The sequence below is a fragment of the Chiloscyllium plagiosum genome, chromosome 22, assembly GCF_004010195.1.
Source record: "Chiloscyllium plagiosum isolate BGI_BamShark_2017 chromosome 22, ASM401019v2, whole genome shotgun sequence".
NCBI lineage: Eukaryota > Metazoa > Chordata > Chondrichthyes > Orectolobiformes > Hemiscylliidae > Chiloscyllium > Chiloscyllium plagiosum.
Genome location: NC_057731.1, coordinates 16,754,641 through 16,777,579, shown reverse-complemented (window position 1 = coordinate 16,777,579; position 22,939 = coordinate 16,754,641). Strand labels below are relative to the sequence as shown.

General features: G+C 38.5%; 1 protein-coding gene across 5 annotated transcripts in view; it reads right to left on the bottom strand.

Moving 5' to 3' along the window:
- The window catches only part of ide (insulin-degrading enzyme), a 119,512-nt gene that overhangs the window by 16,604 nt on the left and 79,969 nt on the right, over positions 1 to 22,939 (bottom strand). For all 5 annotated transcript variants that reach the window (XM_043712498.1, XM_043712496.1, XM_043712500.1 and 2 more), the window contains exons 19-22: positions 18,225 to 18,336; positions 16,241 to 16,408; positions 10,292 to 10,564; positions 6,318 to 6,379 (exon numbers count right to left, since the gene is read on the bottom strand). In XM_043712498.1, the coding sequence (XP_043568433.1) occupies positions 6,318 to 6,379; positions 10,292 to 10,564; positions 16,241 to 16,408; positions 18,225 to 18,336 (615 nt within the window). The remainder of the gene's footprint in view (positions 1 to 6,317; positions 6,380 to 10,291; positions 10,565 to 16,240; positions 16,409 to 18,224; positions 18,337 to 22,939) is intronic.

The window sequence follows — 22,939 nt, the reverse complement described above, 5'->3', positions numbered from 1 at the left end:
TTTCCAGCATCTGCAGTCATTGTTTTTACCTGTTTGTGGCAGAGCACTAACTTGCCTCAGGAGGGGATTGTAACAACTTCCTCATTTCCCCTTCCCCCACCTTATCCTAGTTTCAAATTTCCAGCTCAGCACTGTCCCCATGACTTGTCCGGACTTGTCCGACCTGCCTCGCTCCTTTTCCACCTATCCACTCCACCCTCTCCTCCCTGACCTATCACCTTCATCTCCTCCCCCACTCAGCCATTGTACTCTATGCTACTCTCTCCCCACCCCAACCCTCCTCTAGCTTATCTCTCCATGCTCCAGGCTCACTGCCTTTATTCCTGATGAAGGGCTTTTGCCCGAAACGTCGATTTCAAAGTTCCTTAGATGCTGCCTGAACTGCTGTGCTCTTCCAGCACCACTAATCCAGAATCTGGTTTCCAGCATCTGCAGTCATTGTTTTTACCTATTACTGAAGATAGTAGAAAAATAAAAGGATGGAAGGTCAGAAGGCAAGTATTTCTCATTCCCTTTAAAGGGGTGGTGGCAGAAAAATCAGAGAAGTGACAAATAAAGCACCTTCAAAAATGCCCACAAATGTGACAGTGTCACCAAAAGAAACTGTCCTTTGCATTTCATTACTGGATCATAATGCAAATCTGTGTGAGATTTCTGAATAAATGAAGATGGTACTTTGTCCCTATAGAGTCTTCAAATTTTGCATCTGTGGAACCATTAATTCCTGTTCAACTAACTGGCTTGTGAAAAACACAAAAATTAAGATTTGCACTTCTGACTACTGAAGTATGATGGCCATCCATATAGGTAGACTTATGCCAACACAGAGGAAGAAACTAATCTTGTGCACAATACATCAATGACAAGGGCTTGTACTGCACTGTAATGTTCTACTGTTCTATGTAATAACAATAAGCACGTTCTTAATATGCACAGCACATACAAAAAAGTTAATACGAGGCTTGGAGAAGAAAATATACTGGCAAACATAAATAGAGTACGGACGCTTTTAAAATCTGAAGTACGATCTTGCTCAGAGGCACTAGATGAAACATGCACTTCAATCCAAAATCATTTTGCTATGGTTCATATCTTTGTTTAATGACTGAACCTACTGCTATATTTCTGTATACTCATTGCATTTTCGAAAAATTACAAATGGAACAAATATAATAAATTGCTTTTCATCTCCTTCAGAGATTTGTATCTCAACTATAGATGATGAAGTGTTACAAACATGCATTTTTTTTTGGATAAATGGCATGCATATTCTCAATCTTGCAAAAATATCGTAAGAACTGTAGGTCATTTGACAAAGTCAAGCTTCAAAATAACAACCAATGTGGATGTGGCAAACATCAGAATCTTGAAATGCAGCATTACATGTGGGAATGTAAGCCGCTCTTTGCTGCAGTGATGAGACCTGGCAACAATTCAATATGGGTGTATATAAACTGCTGGAGTAAGTCGGTGACGTGCTGTGAATCTCAGAAAAGCAAATCAATTCCCTCTGTTAGGTGAGCTGGTGAAAGAGCAGCTAGATAGTAATTCTTTACACAATACAACATTAATAACATGCAGTAAAGTTTTGTTTTCGGAGGCCAGGCAGGGGATAGAGAGAAGAGTGAATGAGGTGTTGCATATATCATGAAAACATTGAGTGTGGATTCAAATGAAATTGACAACATATGCAGATTAACAGTTACTACTACCCAGATTGTTACATTTTAACGATGAGATACCGTGAAAATTAATCCTTGTAAAAGATGATTGACCAAAACAACTTGACACTATTCTTGGAGAACACACAAAGAAATTACATTCAAACACAATCATCTAATTTCTCACTCAAGAAAGACATGAGTGTTTATATTCAAATTGGATTTTGCGTCAAGGATTGCTGTTGTTGCTAGGTAACAGTTTGACTCATATTTTACATTTTCATCTTTCATTAATGTGCAATCTGTTACATTGGCATCTGAATACATATTAAACTATTCCCTGATAAGAATAAAGAAAAAATGATATCATTTGGACAAAATATTGCAGGGCCATAGAAACATTCAGAAAATTATATTAATACAAGATGACAACCATGTCTAGGTGAGACACCAAATTTGCTGCAAAGGTTATATGCTGAATTAATGATTGTCTAGATCTTTTTACATAAGGAACCACTAAATAACAGCTGTTGTAGCTAATTTAGTCATAGTTCAAAACGACAGATGTTACACTCATTTAATTTCAAGCATGAAATGCAATTCACCTTTCATGTTGCATAGACCTTAGAATCCATCTTAGTGAGATCCTCCTCAAAAGATGCTCAAGTATTTCAAAAGCTGCAACTTACAATTTGTATATTACATATTCTAGCTGTACATAACTACCAAGCTTTTAATGTCTGAGGAGCTCGGTTCTTGGTGAGATAGAAAGAAAGAATATTACCCAGATTACTAATTTTGAAGTTAAATAGTATTTCTCCTTAACCCCAAACACACACAAAATATTAGTGATGCTTTAAGGTTTCATGACATTAAAAATCATGATTATTGTGTTTATTTATGTATTTAATTTTACGAATATTTTTCACATCAAAAGCCATGGACATACAAAAACACATCATTCAGATTGCAGATTAGCAGGAGAAATTTAAATGTTGGGCGCATGAAGATGGATGGGGGAGACAGAGAAAGGGTGGATAATGTTGAGGGAATATCTATGGTATTGAAGCATGGGGAGATGATGTGGTGTGGGCAATTGAAGAGCTATGCTGGACCTTGGAAACATGAATAGTTTTATATAATATGGATGGTCCAAAAAAAGTGACATTGGGAATGCTGTCTTGGGAGTTTGAAAGCACAGTAGTGCATTGTACAGGTACTGTACTCAAGTGATTAAGTTCCTGGGAGTCTGGGGACTAAAAGGTTACTGTATCTAGAACATCAAGAATTGGGAAACTTGAAGTAGGGAGCACAACATAAGATTACACTACACAGAATTAATGGGAGAGAAACAGGCCATTTTCCACTATCTAGGAGCACATTACCGCAGATGCTGGAATCTGTACTGAAAACAAATGCTGGAGATCACAGCAGGTCAGACAGCATCCAGGGAGAGGAACCTAACGTTTTGAGTCTACATGACTCTTCATCACAGCTGAAGTGTAGAGGGGGCAGCTCTTTTCAGAAGGAAGGAGGCAGAAAGTTTTCTGATATTTGATCCAGTATATGTGGAAAGAATGTTTCTGTGGGTAAGAGCATAAGCAAAGGCTGTCAGTATAAGTCAGTCATCAGGAAATCTAAAATGGAGTTAGGAATAAACCTCTTCAGCAAAATGTGAAAATGTGGAACATGCTACCACAAGAATTAGTTGAAGTGAATCATGTAGATGCATTTAATTAGAAGCTAAGCCAGCATTAGTGGAACAAGGGAATAGAGGGTTACAATGGCAGATTTAACATGGTAAGATCAAATGACACTTACATGGAGCATAATGCTAATCGTGAAAAATATACTGAAAACAACAAATGCTGCAGATCACAGTGGGTCAGACAGCATCCAGGGAGAGAGCTAATGTTTCGACTCTAGGTGACTCTTCAGAGAGTAAGTGAAGTAGAAGGGCAGCAGTTATGATATAGTGGGGGTGATGGGGTGTAGAGTGTAGGGGAGAAAAGATGTTGATAGTTCAGATTAAGTGATCGGAACGTGAGAATGGCAGAACGCCCCACTCCAGTAGGACTGTCCATTCTTTCAAGTCTGGCAGTTAGACACACTATTCTACTGCCATTCTCACATTCCGATCACTTAATCTGAACTATCAACATCTAATTCAGTGCAGCTTTTTAAGAACGTTTTAAAGACATTAAAAACAGTGCAGTCACTGTTCAAAGTTGGAAATGCTACAAGCTCCCACAAACAGTAAGAATGGTCAGGATAATCTGTTTTGTGACATCATGGGTTAAATTGGCCAAGATTTCAGGAATAATTTCCCTGCTCTTTGAAATAACAAGACGTGATCTTTCACATCATCCAAACTGGCAGCCAAAAGAAAACAATTTCTAACAGTTAACAACCTTTGTCAGTGCAGCTTTAGAGTCTTAGTCTTGAGTTTTGCATTCAAGTTCTGGAATGAGATTTGAACCTGGAACCCTGCGATTCAGAAGCATGAGTATACCAACTGACCCACAGCTGACACCCAAAAAGAGGTGAAGGAGGAAAAGGAAATAAAGAGATGGAAATATAATAAGGTTTACATGGTGTTTTTCATGCAGAGGATGTCCCCAGGTGCAGGTGACTAAATACCATCTTGGCGGTCTCAATGATTGTGATGATGAAACCATAACCAATTATGGTAAAAATTAATCTGATTCTCTAATGTTAATGAAGGAAATCTACCATTCTTACTTGATCTGGCCAATGTGAGAGTCCAGACGGACAGCAATGTGGCTGACACTTAACTGCCCTCTGAAATAACTGAGAAAGCCACTTGGTTCAAGGACAATTAGGGAAGACAACAAATGCTGGTCCTTCCCATTGATGCCCATATCCCACGATAAAATGAGAAACTTTGGTGAAAGAGCTGGTTTTTAAAAAGGGCGAGTGAGAGAGACAGACAAGATCTTTCAGAGACAGCTCTAGTGACCAAAGAGGGAAAATGAAGCAGTAAATCAGCAGAGTCTTGAAACAATTCAAGAAAATTTGGGTATGAGGGCAAGTGTGCGATCTGGAATCACGTAAATGACAGCGATGTCAAAGAATTAGCAATGTGAGTCTTCATTATGCTCCCAATCCCACTGAAGCTTTGAAACTGTTTTTAGGGCCAGATAAAGTGTGATGGCTTAAAGTCCAGTTACAGTAGGAAGGCATTTCTCAAAAAGATTTTCCTTCCAATTATCTTTTACAATTAGAGGTTAGGTGATACTATGTGTGGTCTGGTTGTACTTGACATGGTCCAAAGGTTGATGGCAGCAATGGGGAACACAAAACATTTTAGGTTTAAAAAAAAACTAAGACATTTATTGCAAACATGATAGATTTCTGTACTACTGAGAAAACTCTGAATAAAATTAAGACTTTTCACAATCCATCCTGAACCTGACCAGACAAACTCAATATTAACAAAAATCAACAGTCCTGTTGAATATTTTTTAAAGTTAGAATACTGATCTTAATACTGAGCAATTTACATTCACGCTCCCACAACAAACTGGGGCTGGGAATCCTGAAGGGCTCCTGAAATCAGTTCCCAGTTTGGAACAGAGCAAGTTGGATGATAGTTGGAGGAGGATTGGATAAAGGGAGCTCATAATGTGGAGCATGAGAATGGTAGGAGGGAACTTTCCAAGGAGGAGGAGCAGTGATAAAGAAACAAACAGTAGGAATTCCAAAGTAGGTGGTTATGAACAGGACAGCAGCATATGACATCATTTATATTGAAATGCAAATAGGAAAGACATACAAATCAAAGACCAACAGTACCAAGCAGGAGAGCATGCTTGGGAGAGCAGAAAACTGAAAAGTGAAATAGCCAAGTTATTTTCATGAATACAAGTGTTATAGGATGTGTTACTTGACAGGTAGTAAGCAGGTTAGATGTTGACTGACTAAGTTACCTTTGCTATTCTCCTTCTCTGTACTTTATAGCTACTTTCCAAAGTTTCAAGCTGATCAGGCAAATGAAGCCTCCATGGAACTACAAAATATGGATAGCTATTATTTAAGTTACTTTATTGTCTGCAAAGCTTTACCATTTAAAATAAATATTGCCCTACCACCAAAGCAAATGATTGTTTTAATAGAATTTTAGACAGATTTCTTATGGACCAAATTAAATGCCACTGCCATTAGTAAACTAAAAGATTGTCACAATATTTCATCACACTTTTTATATACAAACTTCAGTTACATAGTATGTCATAACACCCTTGACAAGGCTTAAACACTTCTGCAGAACTTGGTTTTATCTCTGAAATGCAATAAACAATTTCATTTTTAACATTTTGTTCTGAAGGCATTATTGTTTTCCAAAAACAAAGCAAGCGAGAAAGAAAAACAAAATGTTATACTTGTACCTAAATCCAATGCCAGTAGTTTTGAGGTATCTTGTATGATGAGAACAAAATTGCAAATGGAGAAACCAAAGAGATAACCAGGTACATTGACTGCTTTTTACAAAATGTGTGAACAGCCATTCACATCCATAGCAATATTATAACATCATGGTTCAAAGCTAGCCAAATGACTCTTAGGACAACAGATATGCTTCTGTTACAAATCTTCACTTTTACAATATTAGATGGTTGTGCAAATACGACTTACTTTGCAGAAATTTACTATATCTTCTTTAGTCAGTGTCTTCAGATGTGCTACTTCTATGTTGTCTGCAAACATAAAAGTAGTAATAATTTTTATACATTTCTAACACCAAATTGTTTAATATTTTGAGGTAACAAAAAGTATTCTCAGCCTATTAGTTTAATTATGCTGCTGCATAGTAAGCTAGTTTTGAAAAGGTTCCAATGAAATTTTGCCTCAATAATAAATGTATAATACAAACTGAGTGACTAATTAATTGAAAGTGGGCGATGTACTGTGTAAGGTGGCATAACAAATCACGAGTTTTCAAACAAATGATATTTAGCATTAGGCTAACGTTAACTTACTGTTCAAAAAGCCATTTAAAACACTGTAACTAGAAAATCTGATAAAATTATGCCAAAATTGTTCTGAATTACAGATACTCAGCTTGAAGTCAGAGTACTTGTGCATTACAGAATTCATGGACCCCTTCTTTGAGAAGAATTTTCACTCAAACAGAAATATTTCAGCTCCGTTCACAGAAGACACACCTGCGGCTATAAAGTGCAGTGTTTTGAAGTTATGGGGCTGTTGCATTTTTATAGACCACTTTTCTTTCCCTTCTTTAGCTCCACATCCCTCCTTGATATCAGTTAGACAGAAAGACAAAAGTCATCATAACTGCAACCACTTCCTGATAATGACTACAGATTATATTTCCTTGTTAAAGTAAGTGTGTCAAATAATTCCACCAGGATCTTTTCAAACTACAAGCAATTTTACAAAAAAAAAAATTCGAATTCATTGTTTTCAGAATTTGAGAAAGAGCTCTGGAATTTGCCCCAAGCAACTTTGGTTATGGCATCATGGTAAGGATACCACACTTCGAATCTATTAATCTGCCTGATTCTGAGTGTAGAAAAGGCACTTCGGCCCGGAGTCTGTACCAACATAACTACCACGACAAATTCGCTAATCCCAATTTCTGCACTAGTCCCATATGTTTGAATGCCATGATATTTGAAGTACTCATCCAAATATTTTGTAAAGATAGTAAAGTGTCCAGCCTCTACCACCTGCTGAGACAGTGCATTCCAGATTCCCACCTTCTGAAGTGAAAATGTTTTTGTCCCCCAAATTCCCTCTGAATCTCCTGCCCCTTAACCTAAAACTCTGTCCTCTCCAGTGATGCCCCACCCAATGACTCAGCTGCTCTCTACTCAACCTGTCCATACCCCTCATAATCTTAAACACCTCAGTGCTCTAAAGAAAACAATCCAAGCCTATCCAGTTTCTTCTTATAGCTCAGTTTCTTCATCCCAGGCAACAACCTAGTGAATCTCTGCAGATGCTATCACATCCCTCCTGCAGTGAGGTGACCAGAACAGCATACGGTACTCCGGCTGTGCCAACCATCACGCTGTACAACTCCAATGTTACTTCCTTGCTCTTATACCCATCAGCAGTTGGATAGAAAGTTGGATTTTCTTTATGGTTTTGTCATTGAAATTTATCATATATTTGGTTCCATTGGTCATACATTCCACTATCGCAATGAATCTGTTCTTCCCACCCATGGTTTTCAACAGAATGGTCTTCAAAACTTTCTACTCCACATGGTTCAATTGCTTTGTGCAAATATTGCACAAGATGACAGAACTCAAAAAGGGGAGGCTTTTGACATTGACGTTCCATAAGCAGCATTCAGTAAACAGAGCTAAGTGATCCCTCAAGCAGATCGAATCTCTGCAGGCTTAGCCAAGGTATTGGATTTGGTGTAGTGGCATGGATGGAGAATTGTCTGGTTGGTAAAGGATGGAGAGTTGAGATAAGTGAAAGCACTTCCAGGATGGCAAACTGTAATTAGTGGAGTTGGACAGGAATCAGTGCTGGTGCCACAACTATTTGCAATATATATTAATAACTTGGATGAGGAATATGAATTTACAATCACAAAGTTTGTCAATAACACAATAGTTGAGAAGCCAAGTGGTGACGATGCCACAGAGTCTGCAGAGGTATGTAGGCAAATTAAACGAGTGGGCAAAAACTTGGCAGATGGAATATAATGTGAGAAAGTGAGAGGTTAGGCACTTTGTCAGGTAGGATAAAGAAGTTAAATATTACTGAAATAGAAAAAGACTTTGGGAGTCCTAGTGTTTAAATCACAAAAAGCTAATATAAAAGTTCAGCAGGTATTAGTGAGAGCAAATGGAACACTGGGCTTTATTTCAAAGGAATGGGAGTATAAAAATAGAAAGGTTTTGCTAAAGCTATACAAGGGACTAGTTTGAGCACAGCAAGAATACTGTGATCAGTTTTGGTCCCCTTATCTAATGCAAGATATACTAGCGTTGGAAGCAGCCCAGAGAAGGTTCACTAGGTTAATTGCAGGTACCGAGGGACTGTCTTCTAAGGATTAGGTTGGGCCTGTACTTAAGAGTTTAGAAGAATGAGACGTGACCCTATTGAAACATACAAGATCTTTAGAGGGTTAAAGTTGGCCATTTTCTCCTACTGAAGAGTCTAGAACAAGCCAGCACAATTCCAGAGTAAAAGGTCACTATTTAAGAGAGATGAGGAATCTCTTCTCTCAGAGGGTAGCAAATCTGTGGAATTGTTTACCACAAAGGCTGTGGGAGTCTAGACCAGTAAGTAAGTTAAAAGCTGTGGAAGATAGAATTTTAATCCATAATCGAATCAAGGGTTATGGTGATGAGACAGGAAAGTCAAGTTGATGATTATAAACCCAAAACCAGAGCTCATTTTTGAACATTTATTCTTTCACGGGATCTGGATGTCACTGCAAGACCCATATTTGTTGCCCCTTCCTAACTGCACTTGATACAAGGTGGCTTGCTTGACCATTTCTGAGGACAACTAAAAGTCAACTGGAAGCAATCAATCAATCTAGAGTCACATGGAAGTTAGATCAGGCAAGGACAGCAGATCTCCTTCCCTAAAAAGGCATTAATGACAGTTACATGGCCAATTTACTGAGACTGCTTTCAATAGAAGAATTTAAACTCCACCAGTTGCTATGCTCTGAATTACATCACAACCATGCTATTATCTTCCTCAAAACGTAGATAAGACAGTCACCAATGAGTACAATCAAGTTTTTACAAGAAAGTTTTCCACAATCTTACTATTGTTACGAACATGTTACCACAAAAACAGGTGAGGTGGAAAGTAAAGCTGAGAGAAAGAAACAGATGATTAAGTCCATGGGATAAGAAGAAGAAACATGAAAGAAGGCACAGGTTGAACATAACCCAGAGGTTGCACAAGAGGAATAGGATGTGCAAGAACAATAAGATTCAAGTGGTTGAAACGAACACCCATACATGCTCTTGACCAACAATCATAGTTATGTTGTGTGTGTGTATTTATCCAAAACAGAATAACCACAATACTTTCAAGAGGTGAACTCAACAGTTTCCACAATCCACTGCACTCTTAAGCTAGGCGCCAATCCCTTCGCCTCTAAATAATGCTCCACAACTAAGTACATGATCAATATTAGTTGTTTTGACCGATCATGCAGTTTCCTGAATGGAACAGATCATCCTATTGAGTAGCTCTGTCCAACGCAGTACACATTTGAAAGAATATCACAGGAATCATGGATCAAACTTGTACAATATTAATGACTGTTGTGCTCTAGCAGTATTAATTAAGTAATACAATATTGGTCTCGGGTATAACCAGTGAGATATGTCATCATTTCATACCATTTTCACGCTTGCTACTAGCCAATTACAAAGAAATAGGAGCAGATACCTGATGGAGAAGGGCGTCTGCCTTGCCTTTTGCACGCAGCACAATAAGGAATGTGGGACGAAATCTTATTTGAAAAGAAACTACACAGACTTGTCTTCATGTAAAATCACTCAACTGTTTTGAGATCATTTGAGCTTTAAAATGCATTGCTATAATTAAGATAACATTACTAATACTCAAATTCTCAGCAACATTAATTTATTTTACTCTACCTCGATCAAAGTTGTACTGCTGAGAGATAATTTCACTCCAGTGTTTAGCGCATTCTGCTGAGAGCTTCTTTGGTTTATCAAGTCGTCTTACTGCTAGAGCTTGAACATGCTTCTGAAAAGCATCCTCTGTCATTTCCTTGATATGCTTTTCCATGGTTTTCAGAAAAGCCTCCACCCTGCTTTCCAGGTAGCTGGGTGGTCTTTCCGACTGAATAATAAAACGAAGGCCTTGTACACCATTTGATCGCCGTGGACCACTAAATACAATGTAACCTATAATGACAGAAAGGAGACTTTAAGTTAGTTCAATCATTAAAATAATTAAGATATCAAAGTCAATTATGCAATTTATACAACTTAAAATCTTGCATCACTTAGGTGCAGCTGAATAGTTATACACTTAAAATACAAAATGAAGTTGGTATAATCATGACATGGAGGAAGGAAGTAAATGTACTGTAGCTAAATTTGGAGATGACAAAAATAAGTGGAAAGGCAAGTAGTGAGGGGGATACAAACAGTTTACACAGAGATATTGATAGCTTAAGTAAGTGGGCAGAAATAGGGTAAATGGGGTATAACATGGGAAATGCAAAGTTGTTTATTATGAAAGGAGAACAAAAGAACAGATTATTATTTAAATGGAGATAAACTGCAGAAGGCTGCAACACAAGGGGACTTGGGGTACTTACACATGAAACACAAAGCTAGCACACAGATGCAGAAGGTAAATCAGGCTAATGTAATATTGGCCTTTACTTCAAAGGTGAAAATGTGTTGCTGGAAAAGTGCAGCAGGTCAGGCAGCATCCAAGGAACAGAAGAATCGACGTTTCGGGCATAAGCCCTTCTTCAGGAATGAGGAAAGTGTGTCCAGCAGGCTAAGATAAAAGGTAGGGAGGAGGGACTTGGGGGAGGGGCTTTGGAAATGCGATAGGTGGAGGGAGGTCAAGGTGAGGGTGATAGGCCGGAGTGGGGTGGGGGCCGGAGAGGTCAGGAAGAAGGTTGCAGGTTAGGAAGGCGGTGCTGAGTTCGAGGGATTTGACTGAGACAAGGTGGGGGGAGGGGAAATGAGGAAACTTGAGAAATCTGAGTTCATCCCTTGTGGTTGGAGGGTTCCCAGGCAGAAGGCAAGGCACTCTTCCTCCAACCGTCGTGTTGCCATGGTCTGGCGATGGAGGAGTCCAAGGACCTGCAGGTCCTTGGTGGAGTGGGAGGGGGAGTTAAAGTGTTGGGCTACGGGGTGGTTGGGTTGGTCGGTCCGGGTGTCCCAGAGGTGTTCTCTGAAACGTTCCGCAAGTAGGCGGCCTTTACTTCAAAGGGTATGGAGTGAGACTGTAGGGAAGTCTGACTGCAACTGTATAAGGTACTGGTGAGGCCACATCTGGAGTATTGTGGGCAGTTTTGGTCCCCTTATTTGAGGAAAGATATATTTTCATCAGAGGCAGTTGAGAGAGGTTTTACAAGATGATCCCAGGTATGGAGGGACTGTTTTATGAGCAAACATTAAATAGGCTGGCACTCTACAAGAATGAGGGGTGATCTTATTTGAAACATATAGGATTCTTAAGGGGCTTGACAGGGTAAATGCTAAAAAGATATTTTCCCTCATGGGAGAGTCCAGGATCAGAAGACATAGTCTGAGAATAAAGGGGTGCGAACTTAAGACTGAGATGAGAAGAGAAGAAATTTCATTTCTCAGGAGGGTTAAATATCTTTGAAATTCCTTGCTATAAAGAGCTGTGGGGGCAGACTACTTGTCTATCTTTAAGGCTAAGATAACTAGATTCTTGGTCTGTAGGGGAATCAACGATTATAGGGAAAAGACAGGAAAGTGGGCTAAGGAATGTCAAATCAGTCATAATTCTAGTGAATGTTGTAGCAGGCTCAAGGGGCCAAACAGCATACGCCTGTTTCTATGATTTATTATCTTATAATTCAGGCTGAAACTTTCCTTTTCAGTTGATTCCATAAACTCTCATTTCTTTCCAGAGGGCTATTACATTTGGTAGCAAAAAAAAAATGAAGAGCCCTGGAATACACAAGAGTAGGCCAGCTCTCCAACATGTTCCTCCATTCTAGTAAGTTATGATAGCCATACATGAACCCTATTAATTCATTTTTGATCGACTAAACACTGAGCAATGTCAAACTCGATCCTGAAAATTCCAATTTTCCCAAAATCCAGAGATTTTTGGAAAGGCGGTGCCAGATTTCCAATATCATGTGTGGTTAAAAAAGTGCTTTATTTCAAGAGAAAATAGGAAATGGAAATAGACAGCTTTTTGGCATGAGCTTGCACTGCTGTTCAATATAATCATGGCTGATCTATCTTAATGCCACTTACCTGCTCACTTCCCATGTAAGTTCAACATTCATCAATCTCAATCTTGATTATAACACTCAGAACTCTCATGTGTACTTTTCAGTTGTTCCAAACATCCTACAGTATGCTCACCACCCTCAAAAAGCATGTTCCAGAGCTCAGGTGAGGAAACCTTTGGTGATTACGGATGTCAATTCATTTTCCAACTTCTTTATGGATTACAAGGAAACTTTTACTGCAACCTCAAATCTATCTATCTCCCTTTTCAGGAGATGTTGATGAAGGGAATAGACATTAAACATACTTCATCCCACTGACAGGGATTTTGGGCTCATGACGTGATAAATTTTGTCTTTGCTCCCCTGAATTTTTTCCACTTCACACCAGCTAACTCTGCCCTCACCCCTACATGAATATACCAATTTATGTTTAATACAGTTGTTTCTGACAAGTTCACATTCTCAAACTGAATGCTAATTCTACCACGTTACGGTCACTGATCCCAATGAGATCTTTTCCGGAGATAATTTATTAAACTAGCCTCATTATACATTACCAAATACAAAATAGCATGATTCCTGGTTGGATTATTAATATATTTATACAGAACACAGTCCCAAATACATTGAGAATTTTTCCTTGGGGCTACTTCTGAAAATTTGGATTTTCCAATCGCCAAGAAAAATAAATTCATCCATGATTACTGCACTGACATTTTACATTCCCTCATTATCTTGTTTTATTGTCTGTCATACAGAACAGCTACAGTTAACTGACATATACACTCCTCCCACCCATGCCTTCTCCTTGTTATTTCTTACGTCCGATGGAGATAAGAACTTATTGATGCTATACCGTATGATCCAAGATTACTTCTGGTTATTTCATACTAATAAAGCTTCCCCAACAGCCTTTATTTCCTACTTGTCCTTCCACAAAGTCTCATACCCTGAATATTCAGTTCCCAGCTTCGATTTCCTTGTAACCATGTCTCTTAATAGCTTTAATACCTTATTTACTAACATCTACTTGTGCCATTAGTTCATTTATTTAGATCCAAAAGCTATACACATTTAAGTACAGAGACATTATTTTGCATTTTTACCATATTTCCCCTTTTGACATTACTTGCTGTTGTTTTTATATGCTTACACACTGTCCCTTCCTTTCCCACTCTCAGAATTATCTGAAATGTGCCATGCAATGCTGTCACATCCATTTGCTTTGCATGTCTGTGTTTCTCTACTTAAAACTCACACCTCCCTAATTAGTTTAAAGCCTCAGTTATTCAATTTGCTGGGACGCTGTTCCCAGCATGATTCAAGTGAAGCCCATCTCTGGAACAGCTCCTTTAACTCAGTACTGGTGCCACAAATTGAAACCCATTCCTCCCACACAATCCATGAGTCACACATTTAACTCTTGATTTTATTTATCCTATGCCAGTTTGCCCATGGCACAGGTAGTAATCTGGAGATTACTATTTTGGAGGTCCTACCTTTTAGTTTTGCTCATAACTGTTCGAATGTTTCCGGCAGAACTTCTTTTCTAGTCCTATCAAAATCACTGGTACTAATGTGGATTACAACAACTGGATCCTTCTCTTCCATGCTCCAAGTTCCTCCACAGGCCCAAGGAGACATCCGTAATGTTGGCACCAGGCAGGCAAACAGCCTTCAGGACTTGTTCATGGCTGCAGAGAATATGTAAATCCTCCTATTTGTGTTGGTTTACTGATCCTCTCTGCAACTCCCATTTTCATCTTGTAACTGCTGGTCTGAAGCTCGAGAACTGCCCCTGGGGTCCATATACTTGCCTCACCTGCAATCACACCCTTTTGCCCCTGACCACAGACTAAGTTTGAATGACCTAATCTAAGAGGCTTGACTACCTCCTGGAGCAAGTGTACAAGTGACCTTTCCATCCTTAGTGTGGTACAACAGCTGCAGCTAGGACTGAGATCTGAAGTTGCTCAAGCTGCATACATTTGCTGAAGGTGTGTTGCCTGCTAGTCACCCTAGTGTCCAGCAGCTCCCAAATGGTGCAATTGCAACACATCACCTTACCTTCCCATACTGATTGTAGTTTCAGTCATTAATTATTCACACTGCGCTTTACACTTCATTATATTTTTAATATGCACAGTATCAATCTTATACCTAACAAACAATCTGTAAGGTCAGAAAAAAAAACTACGGAAACCTGAACACAAACGGAAGACATTTTCTTAAAACTTAAAAGGGATAAGAATTCCTTAGATATAGGGCCCAACACTGTTCACAACATTTCAAATGTGGACTGACCAGAGCCTTAACACATCCTCAGCAATACATCTTACTAGACCTTAACCACAGCAAGTATGAAAATCAAAGCTACTGCAGAGCATTCTTCATATTCTTTTAAACTTTTACAAATTACTTCAGAATCACAATCACTGACATCATTTCAGGTGGTCAACAGAAACATTTCCCAATCAGCTGCTTTATTTAGAAAAAAGGAATCAAATACTTCTTTCATTCCACTGCTGAATGGCATGAGATTCTCAACTCCAGCACTCAATTGTAAGCTGCACTCAAGTACCAAACCTTATTTTGTTGGCTACTTACATATATATCCTTTACAAAAGGGCCCAGCTAAGCTAATTAATACAAGCATCCAGTTTCAGCTGGTTCTTAACCAGGCCATTCTACCAATGGAACCCTTGAAAATAAACTTGCTCAAAAGCTCACAAAATCCAAACTCCAGATTTCACTTTAATACCAACTACAAATTCAAGATTTATATACTTTCTTACCCAATAAATGCAAAAGGCTGAACTGAATTTGCTAGTTTTTAAAAATTCATTTACAGAATGAGGGCGTTGCTGGCTAGGCAGTTAAAAGTCAACCACAATGCTGTGGGTCTGGAGTCACATGTAGGCCAGATCAGGTACAACTGGCAGTTTCCTTCCCTCAAGGTCATTAGTGAACCAGATGGTTTCCCCCCCCCCGCCCCCCCGGACAGTTGACAATGGTTTCATCAGAGTCTTAATTCCAGATTTTTATCGAATTCAAATTCCACTATGTGCCATGGCAGGATTCGAACCCAGGTCTCCAGAACATTACCTAGGTGTCTGGGTTTATAGTCTATCGATAATACCAAAGGTCATCCCCTGCCCATAATTTAAATGTACCCAAAACAACCTGAAGAAAAACAATTTGGATTATAAAAAAGGCCGTCAATTCCAATCAGGAATATATGCGCTTTGTTCAGCTTTTACATTACAAATGATGGGAAACAATATGAACATTTTGTACATAAAAATAATACTTATTTTAGGAGCAAAATAACAAAAATACAAAGTTCAAACAGTTATTTTCTGTTGTCAGCAGTTCGTATTGCTTAACTATAGCAAGCATGGAAATCAAAAAGTTAGAACAAAACATTCTTAGCATTCTTTTAAACTTTCACAAATTATTTCAGAATCACTGTCAGTATTTCAGACGGCCAACAGACAAGAGGTTTAATTTTGTAACAAAGCTAAAAATGAATTAAGATTTTCAAATGAAGTGGTTGCATACCATTGAAACATCATGTTCATTAAACCAGTCATTTTGATTTTAAGGATTATAAATATTGACTTACCTAACTGTTCTTTAGTCCGCAGTGTGTTGAAGCATGGCTCCGATATTATTTGACAAAAAAGCTCCAATAACATATTTTCATGGGTGTTCTGCATGTCTGTCTGGTAATAGATCTCAATTCCACAGTTGTTGTGTACCTCATTCCTTTGCTGGTATACAAACCAGCCTCCTATGTATGGTATACAGGACAAAAACAATCATTAGACTTTCTACAGACATGCACCTGTACTCTTAGCATTCCTTGCGATAGCAAATTACTTTATCACCCTGATGCTAATTCAAACTGTCATCAGCAATCTTTTGCCAAGACGACAGGCAATTAGGAAACTGAAACAATACATCTCTTTTATTTTTAACTGTAAGGAAAATAATTAAAAGGCAATTAGATTCTTGCCGCAAGCCAGTCTAAAATTTTACTGGTTATCCACTACATTAATACCACTACTAACCTGCAGGAAACAAAACCAAAAAAAAAATCAGAATAGATTCTTTATTGATTTTCACTTCTGCTTGATTTGCAAATGCTCAATATTACTTCTCAATGTCCTTGCAAAGAGCGCGCAGCATATAATGTTTATATTTGAAGTGAAAAAGGTTCAGCTGAGCCAACTTGCTGTAAATAGTCTCCCAAAAAAAAAAACGCCTAAAGAATCTATTCTTTGGCTATTTTTTGGTCATATCCTGTTGTGTAGTTTAATTCAGAAAGCCTTAAAACTGAAATAATGTTCGTTTACACGAACAGAGCATGAGTTTTAATTTACATGAGTAAAAGATGCTATTAGAATATGAGTGACTAAGACTTAGATACTTATTTCCTTTCACGGTGGTGCACTTGATATTTGTTGATTATATTCTGAAAAGTGGCAACTAAATTATGCTTTTAAACTGACAATCCTATGCCTCTGATTAACTAATGAGGGGAATTGCAAATCTAGGTGCAAATGCTACAACAGTAAATTAAGGTTCAAAACATTAAAGGGGTACTCTTTGGGCCAAAGACTAAACACTTTTGCTAAAGACGATGTACAAAAGAAGCCAAAATGTTGTTCTCCTCTCACCGTGCTGCAACTTTAAAATCCTTATCGTATCAATCTAGATTTTAAGCATGGTTTGTGACAGTTGATCGAAAATAAACCCATGCAATTAATAAATTACAGGATTAAAGCAAAGTCATCTAGGCAACTATTCAAAAAATATATTGTTTTAATACAGTTATTTATACTAAGATGCTCACAATACATTGCTCCTTCTGCAAATGCAGATTATAATGGGTTAATTTTGGTGAGTTGCCTGGGACTATTTTTAATAGATGTCCAGTCATGACTCTCTGCTTACTTGGGAGACTAAACTTTGCTCACACAAATTAATTCAAATTTACTGTTTTCAGCTTGAACCAAGAAACCACCAATAATTATTCCTAATCATCTCCAGGAAAAGAATATGCCAGAATACAATGATATGATTACTTTATCACAACAATTACAAAAATAATACCTTTTTGGGTAAGAAGTCTAGTTAATTTCAGAATATTTTTCTAGTGGTTTTGAAAAAACATGGCTGGAGTTGTTACAAAATGTTATGCAGTCTTTGCTTAATGCAGTCTTTGATAATTAAAAAAACAGCTGGTCCAACTGGGAGATAACACATCTACTTACTATTAAAAAAAACAAGCGCAATAAACTCATCACTAAAATCTCATATGCAGAGTGCAACTCATGAATTACATAGGATTGCTGCTGATTATTTTCAGTGTTCCATTTTCAGAATAATTTTAGGATTGTGCTATCTAACTAACTAGCATTGGGTTATTTTAAAATGTTATCTTGGATTAGTTAATTTAATGGCATATTATTCTGGTGCCTGATTTGCAGTGTCTTAAAAGTTGATGATCAATTTAGTCTTCAGTTCAATTTTCATGAGAAAAGCTGGAATCTCAAAACACACTAAAATGATTAAGTTAGAGAAAGAATTGAAACTTAACTTACGATCAGGAAGTTGCACCTCTCTGTATCTGGTAAGTTGACTGGGAAGAAGAGGTTTAGTATGAGCATGCTGAATTAGGGTGTCTTCGACCATTTGTATAATACTCAATGAAGTCTAGAATGGAGAGAACAGATTAATTGCTTAAAAAAATGCTAACACCTTTGATTTGCACATATTTTAGTATTGTTCAAATGAGCTTCACTGTTATCAAATGAAAAATAGAAAATGCTGGAAAGGTACAGATCAGCTGGCATTTACAAAAGAAGAAAAAATAACAGGTTATGATATTTCACATATATACCCTCCATCAGAACTAGACGAATAATGAGGAAGTACTTTAGTATGACCAAGTATGAAAGGAAGGACGAAGGGTGAGGAGAAGAAAGAAAAGGATATGTATACAATTTATTAGGAGAACGTGAGGATTGCAGATGCTGGAGTATCAACTAGGAAAAAGTGAGGACTGCAGATGCCGGAGATTCCTGAAGAAGGGCTTATGCCCAAAACATCGATTCTCCTGTTCCTTGGATGCTGCCTGACCTGCTGCACTTTTCCAGCAACACATTTTTCAGTTATGTATACAATTTATCCCAACTCTGCAGTGGTATCCATAAAATAGCTGTCAATTTCTACTTTGATCATTATAACCTTTAAAGTTATTACTGTCTTATGAATAAGATGGAAAAAAGGAACAAAGGAAAAATCTAAACACTTTTTAGTATAAAGAAATAATGCAAAAGAAAGCCATTACACAAATGGTAAAATGTCATCCTTCAATTTAACATTTTAAGTAAGGAACACTTTTTAAACACTATGTTTTGCTCAACAGTGGCGAATTGACATTTTAGCTTAATTACAAATTCAAACAGCCTTAAGACAATTAATCACAAAGTGTTTCCAAGGCATATTTTAAATCCAAACAAAAGGAGTTAGGTGAGCTTGTTTACAATGAAGATTTTTACGTATCTAGCTGGAATTGGGTTTACAATTTACAGGATTGCAAACGAAAGGAACAGGAATAGAAAAAGATCAAACGTGCCACAATAGACATCATTTATTTACTGTAGAGGGGAAAGTGAAATAAACACTGTTTGGAGACCAAGGTCAGAATTGATGAGTGGAGATGTGCATTTGTGAAGCGAACAGTCAATGAACTTTGGACTGACCTTAACTTGCACCCAGTGTTAAAAGGACAGCAACTACATAAAAATATTAGGACATTTGCGTTGCTTATGCTGGTGTGCAGGCAGTTGCTATGTTAAGGATCTGAGGTTGGGTGAAATGACACAAGACTTGCTGCTTAAGCAGGAGACAGCCAATAATATGCAAATAGCAGTCCTACAAAGTGCCTCAGATCAGGACTATGATTTCACGGTACAAAATGAGTGCAACATCAGCGTACAGGCTTTGCCCATCTGGAGAAAACACTGAACTGTCTAATCAATAACCTTCAAATGAGTGTGTTCTTGGGCGTTCTGGCAAACTCCGCCTCCTCAAAACAAAAATATAAGTTGCAAGTGTCTTGCCTTCCACCAATCTTCAAGCTGCAGAAGTGCTTGCTTCACCAGCAGCTCACTGTAAATGAGACATCAATCTCAAAATGGTAGTGAGCATTACCTGCCTAGTTCAGTTTGGCTTTCAGCAGTCTATGTTGCCCACCCAGTCAAAGCATGATGTCGTAATTTACACAAATTATCTAGCACTGTTTATCCAATGAGAAATAAAAGACAGTTTATGAATATCTTACAGTTCCTCAATTATTTTTGCAGGCTAAGAATACAGATGGTGGACATTCCCTCAGGAAACAGAATGGATAGAGTCTCTCATAGGATGGAAAACACATGTACTGAATCAGTGGGCTGAACACACAGGACTGACATTCCTAGAAAAAAACCATAACTTTTCTTTGCATTGAGGTTATAGTTGAACTTATAGAAACAGGGTGAGCTACTTAGGTATCTTGATTATGTTTTTCTCCAAAAATTTGTGGTCTTTAAAAGAAATGCTGCTCTGCCATGAAATCAATGATGGATTACAAAAAGCAAGCAAATAGTCTTAATTTACAAAAAGTTTTGCTAATCTTTGCCACACATCTTTGCCAGTGTTTTAATAAACAGTCAATCACGAGAGGACTTGGATTCTTTCCAGGTCAGTGTTGAATTAGACCTCACCTAATGTTATCTAATTAGTCTCAGAGTCTCTGGGCGAGTGTGGAATGGGAAAAAAATATTTCCGCCCTCATTTTTGATTGTATCATGAAGTAAGATAAAGGGTATTTTTATAAGCTACTGGTAAACAACTGAAGTTCATCAAACTTCAAATATAAAGAAGTCAAAAACTTTCATATAAGTAGTAAATTATGAGCAACTGATCATTTCAACACAACTCCAATAAGTCACCAAGTTTGAAAATACCAGGATTTGGCTACAAGTTACAGGAAATGATTAACAGGTTTATGCCATACCTCTTCAGTTAACAGTTCTGCACACAACTCCCAATGCTATTAAATTATCCAATTTATATTGACGGACTGTTCCTTACATACAGGCTGTTGTTCAAAAGTCATTTGTTTCATAACTGGGGCTTATTCTGGGGAAGGTGGGATCTCGACAAACAGGACGGTCTTCACTTGAACCAGAGGGGTACTAATATCCTGGGTGGGAAATTTGCTAGTGTTATTCAGGTGGGTTTAAACTAGCTCAGCAGTGGGGTGTGAACCTGTGTTGTAGTTCCAATACACAAGTGGAGGTCAGTAGGGAGGACATGGACAGGATTTCATAGTCACAGGAATGTGCTGGCAGATAGCAAACTGGTTTGAAGTGTGTCCACTTCAATGCCAGGAGTATCCGGAATAAGGTAGGTGAGCTTGCAGCATGGATAGGTACCTGGGACTTCGATGTTGTGGCCATTACTGAAACATGGATAGAGCAAGGTCAGGAATGGATGTTGCAAGTGTTTAAATCTTTCATTAAGATCAGGGAAGGTGTTAGAAGAGGGGGACGGTATAACGGTGGCTGAAATAACTTTTGATGAGGACTTGTCTACTGAGGTGGTATGGGCTGAGGTTAGCAACAGGAGAGGTGGTGTCACATTGCGGGGAGTTTTTTTTTTAAATATAGGCCTCTGCAAAGTTCCAGGGATGTGGAGGAGAGGATTAGCAAATCGATTCTGGGTAGGAGTGAAAGGAACAGGGCGGTCATTATGGAGGACTTTAACTTCCCCAACATTGACTGGAAACGCTATAACTCTAGTATGTCGATGGATCAGTTTTTGTCCAATGTGTACAGGAGGGTTTCCTGACACAGTATATTGAAGGGCCGACAAGAGGGGAGGCCACATTGGTAATGAACCAGGCCAGGTGTTTGATTTAGTGGTAGGTGAGCACTTTGGAGAGAGTGACCATAATTCGGTTATGTTTAGTTGAGCGATAGCAAGGGATAGGTACATGCCACAGAGCAAGAGTTATGGATGGGGGAAGGGCAATTATAATGCGATTAGGCAAGACCTAGGAGGCATAGAATGGGGCAGCAAAATGCAGGGGATGCAGACAATCCAAATGTGGAGCTGGTTTAAGGAACATATATTGCATATCTTTGATAGGTATGTCCCAGTCAGACAAGGAGGAAGTGATAAGGTAAGGGAACCATGATTTACTAAAGAAATTGTATCGCTTGTTAAGCAGAAGAGGGAGGCTTATGTGATGATAGTTCAGATGAGGCGATGGAGAGTTACAGAGTAGCTAGAAAGAATTTAAAGATAGAGTTAAGAAGAGCAAGGAGGGGACACGAGCAGTTATTAGCAGGTAGACTAAAAGGAGAATCCTAAAGCTTTCTATGATATGTGATGAATAAAAGGATGACGATGGTAGGAATAGGGCCTGTCAAAGACAGAAGTGGGAACCTTTGTGTGGATCCTGTGGAGATCAGAGGAGGTGCTAAACGAATATTTCTCATCTGTTTTCACTCAGGTAAAGGAGAATATTGGAGAGGAGAAGACTGAGATACGGGCTATTAGACTTGAAAGGATTGAGGTTAGTAAGGAGAAGGTGTTATCAATTCTAGAAGGTGTGAAAGTAGGTAAGTCCCCTGGGTCGGATGAGATTTTCCCGAGAATTCTCTGGGAAGCTAGGAAGGAGATGTGGAGCCTTTGGCCTTGATCTTTGAGTTGTCACTGTCTACAGCTTTAGTACCAGAGGACTGGAAGATTGCAAATATTGTGCCTTGTTCAAGAAGGGCAGTAGAGATAACCCAGGTAATCATAGATCAGTGAGCCTTACATCTGTTTTGGAAAGGACTAGAAGAGATAGAATTTATAGCCACCTAACAAACAACAACTTGATTGGGAATAGTCAACATGGATTTGTCAAGAGCAGGTCGTGTCTCACAAACCGCTGAGTGTTTTTGAGAAGGTGACCAAGCATGTGGAGGAGGGTAGGGCAGTTGAATTGGTGTACATGGACTTCACCTTTGATTAGTTTCCACCTTATGTACGTACACCTTTGATAAGGTTCCACATGGTAGGCTATTGGTGAAAATCCGAACGCATGGGATTGAAGGTGATTTAGCAGTTTGGATTAGAAAGTGGCTTTCTGTAAGAAGACAACGAGTGGTGGTTGATGGAAAATATTCATCCGGAAGTCCGGTTACTAGAGGTATGCCAAAAGGATCTGTTTTGGGACCATTGCTGCTTATTTTTATAAACGACTTGGATGCAGGCA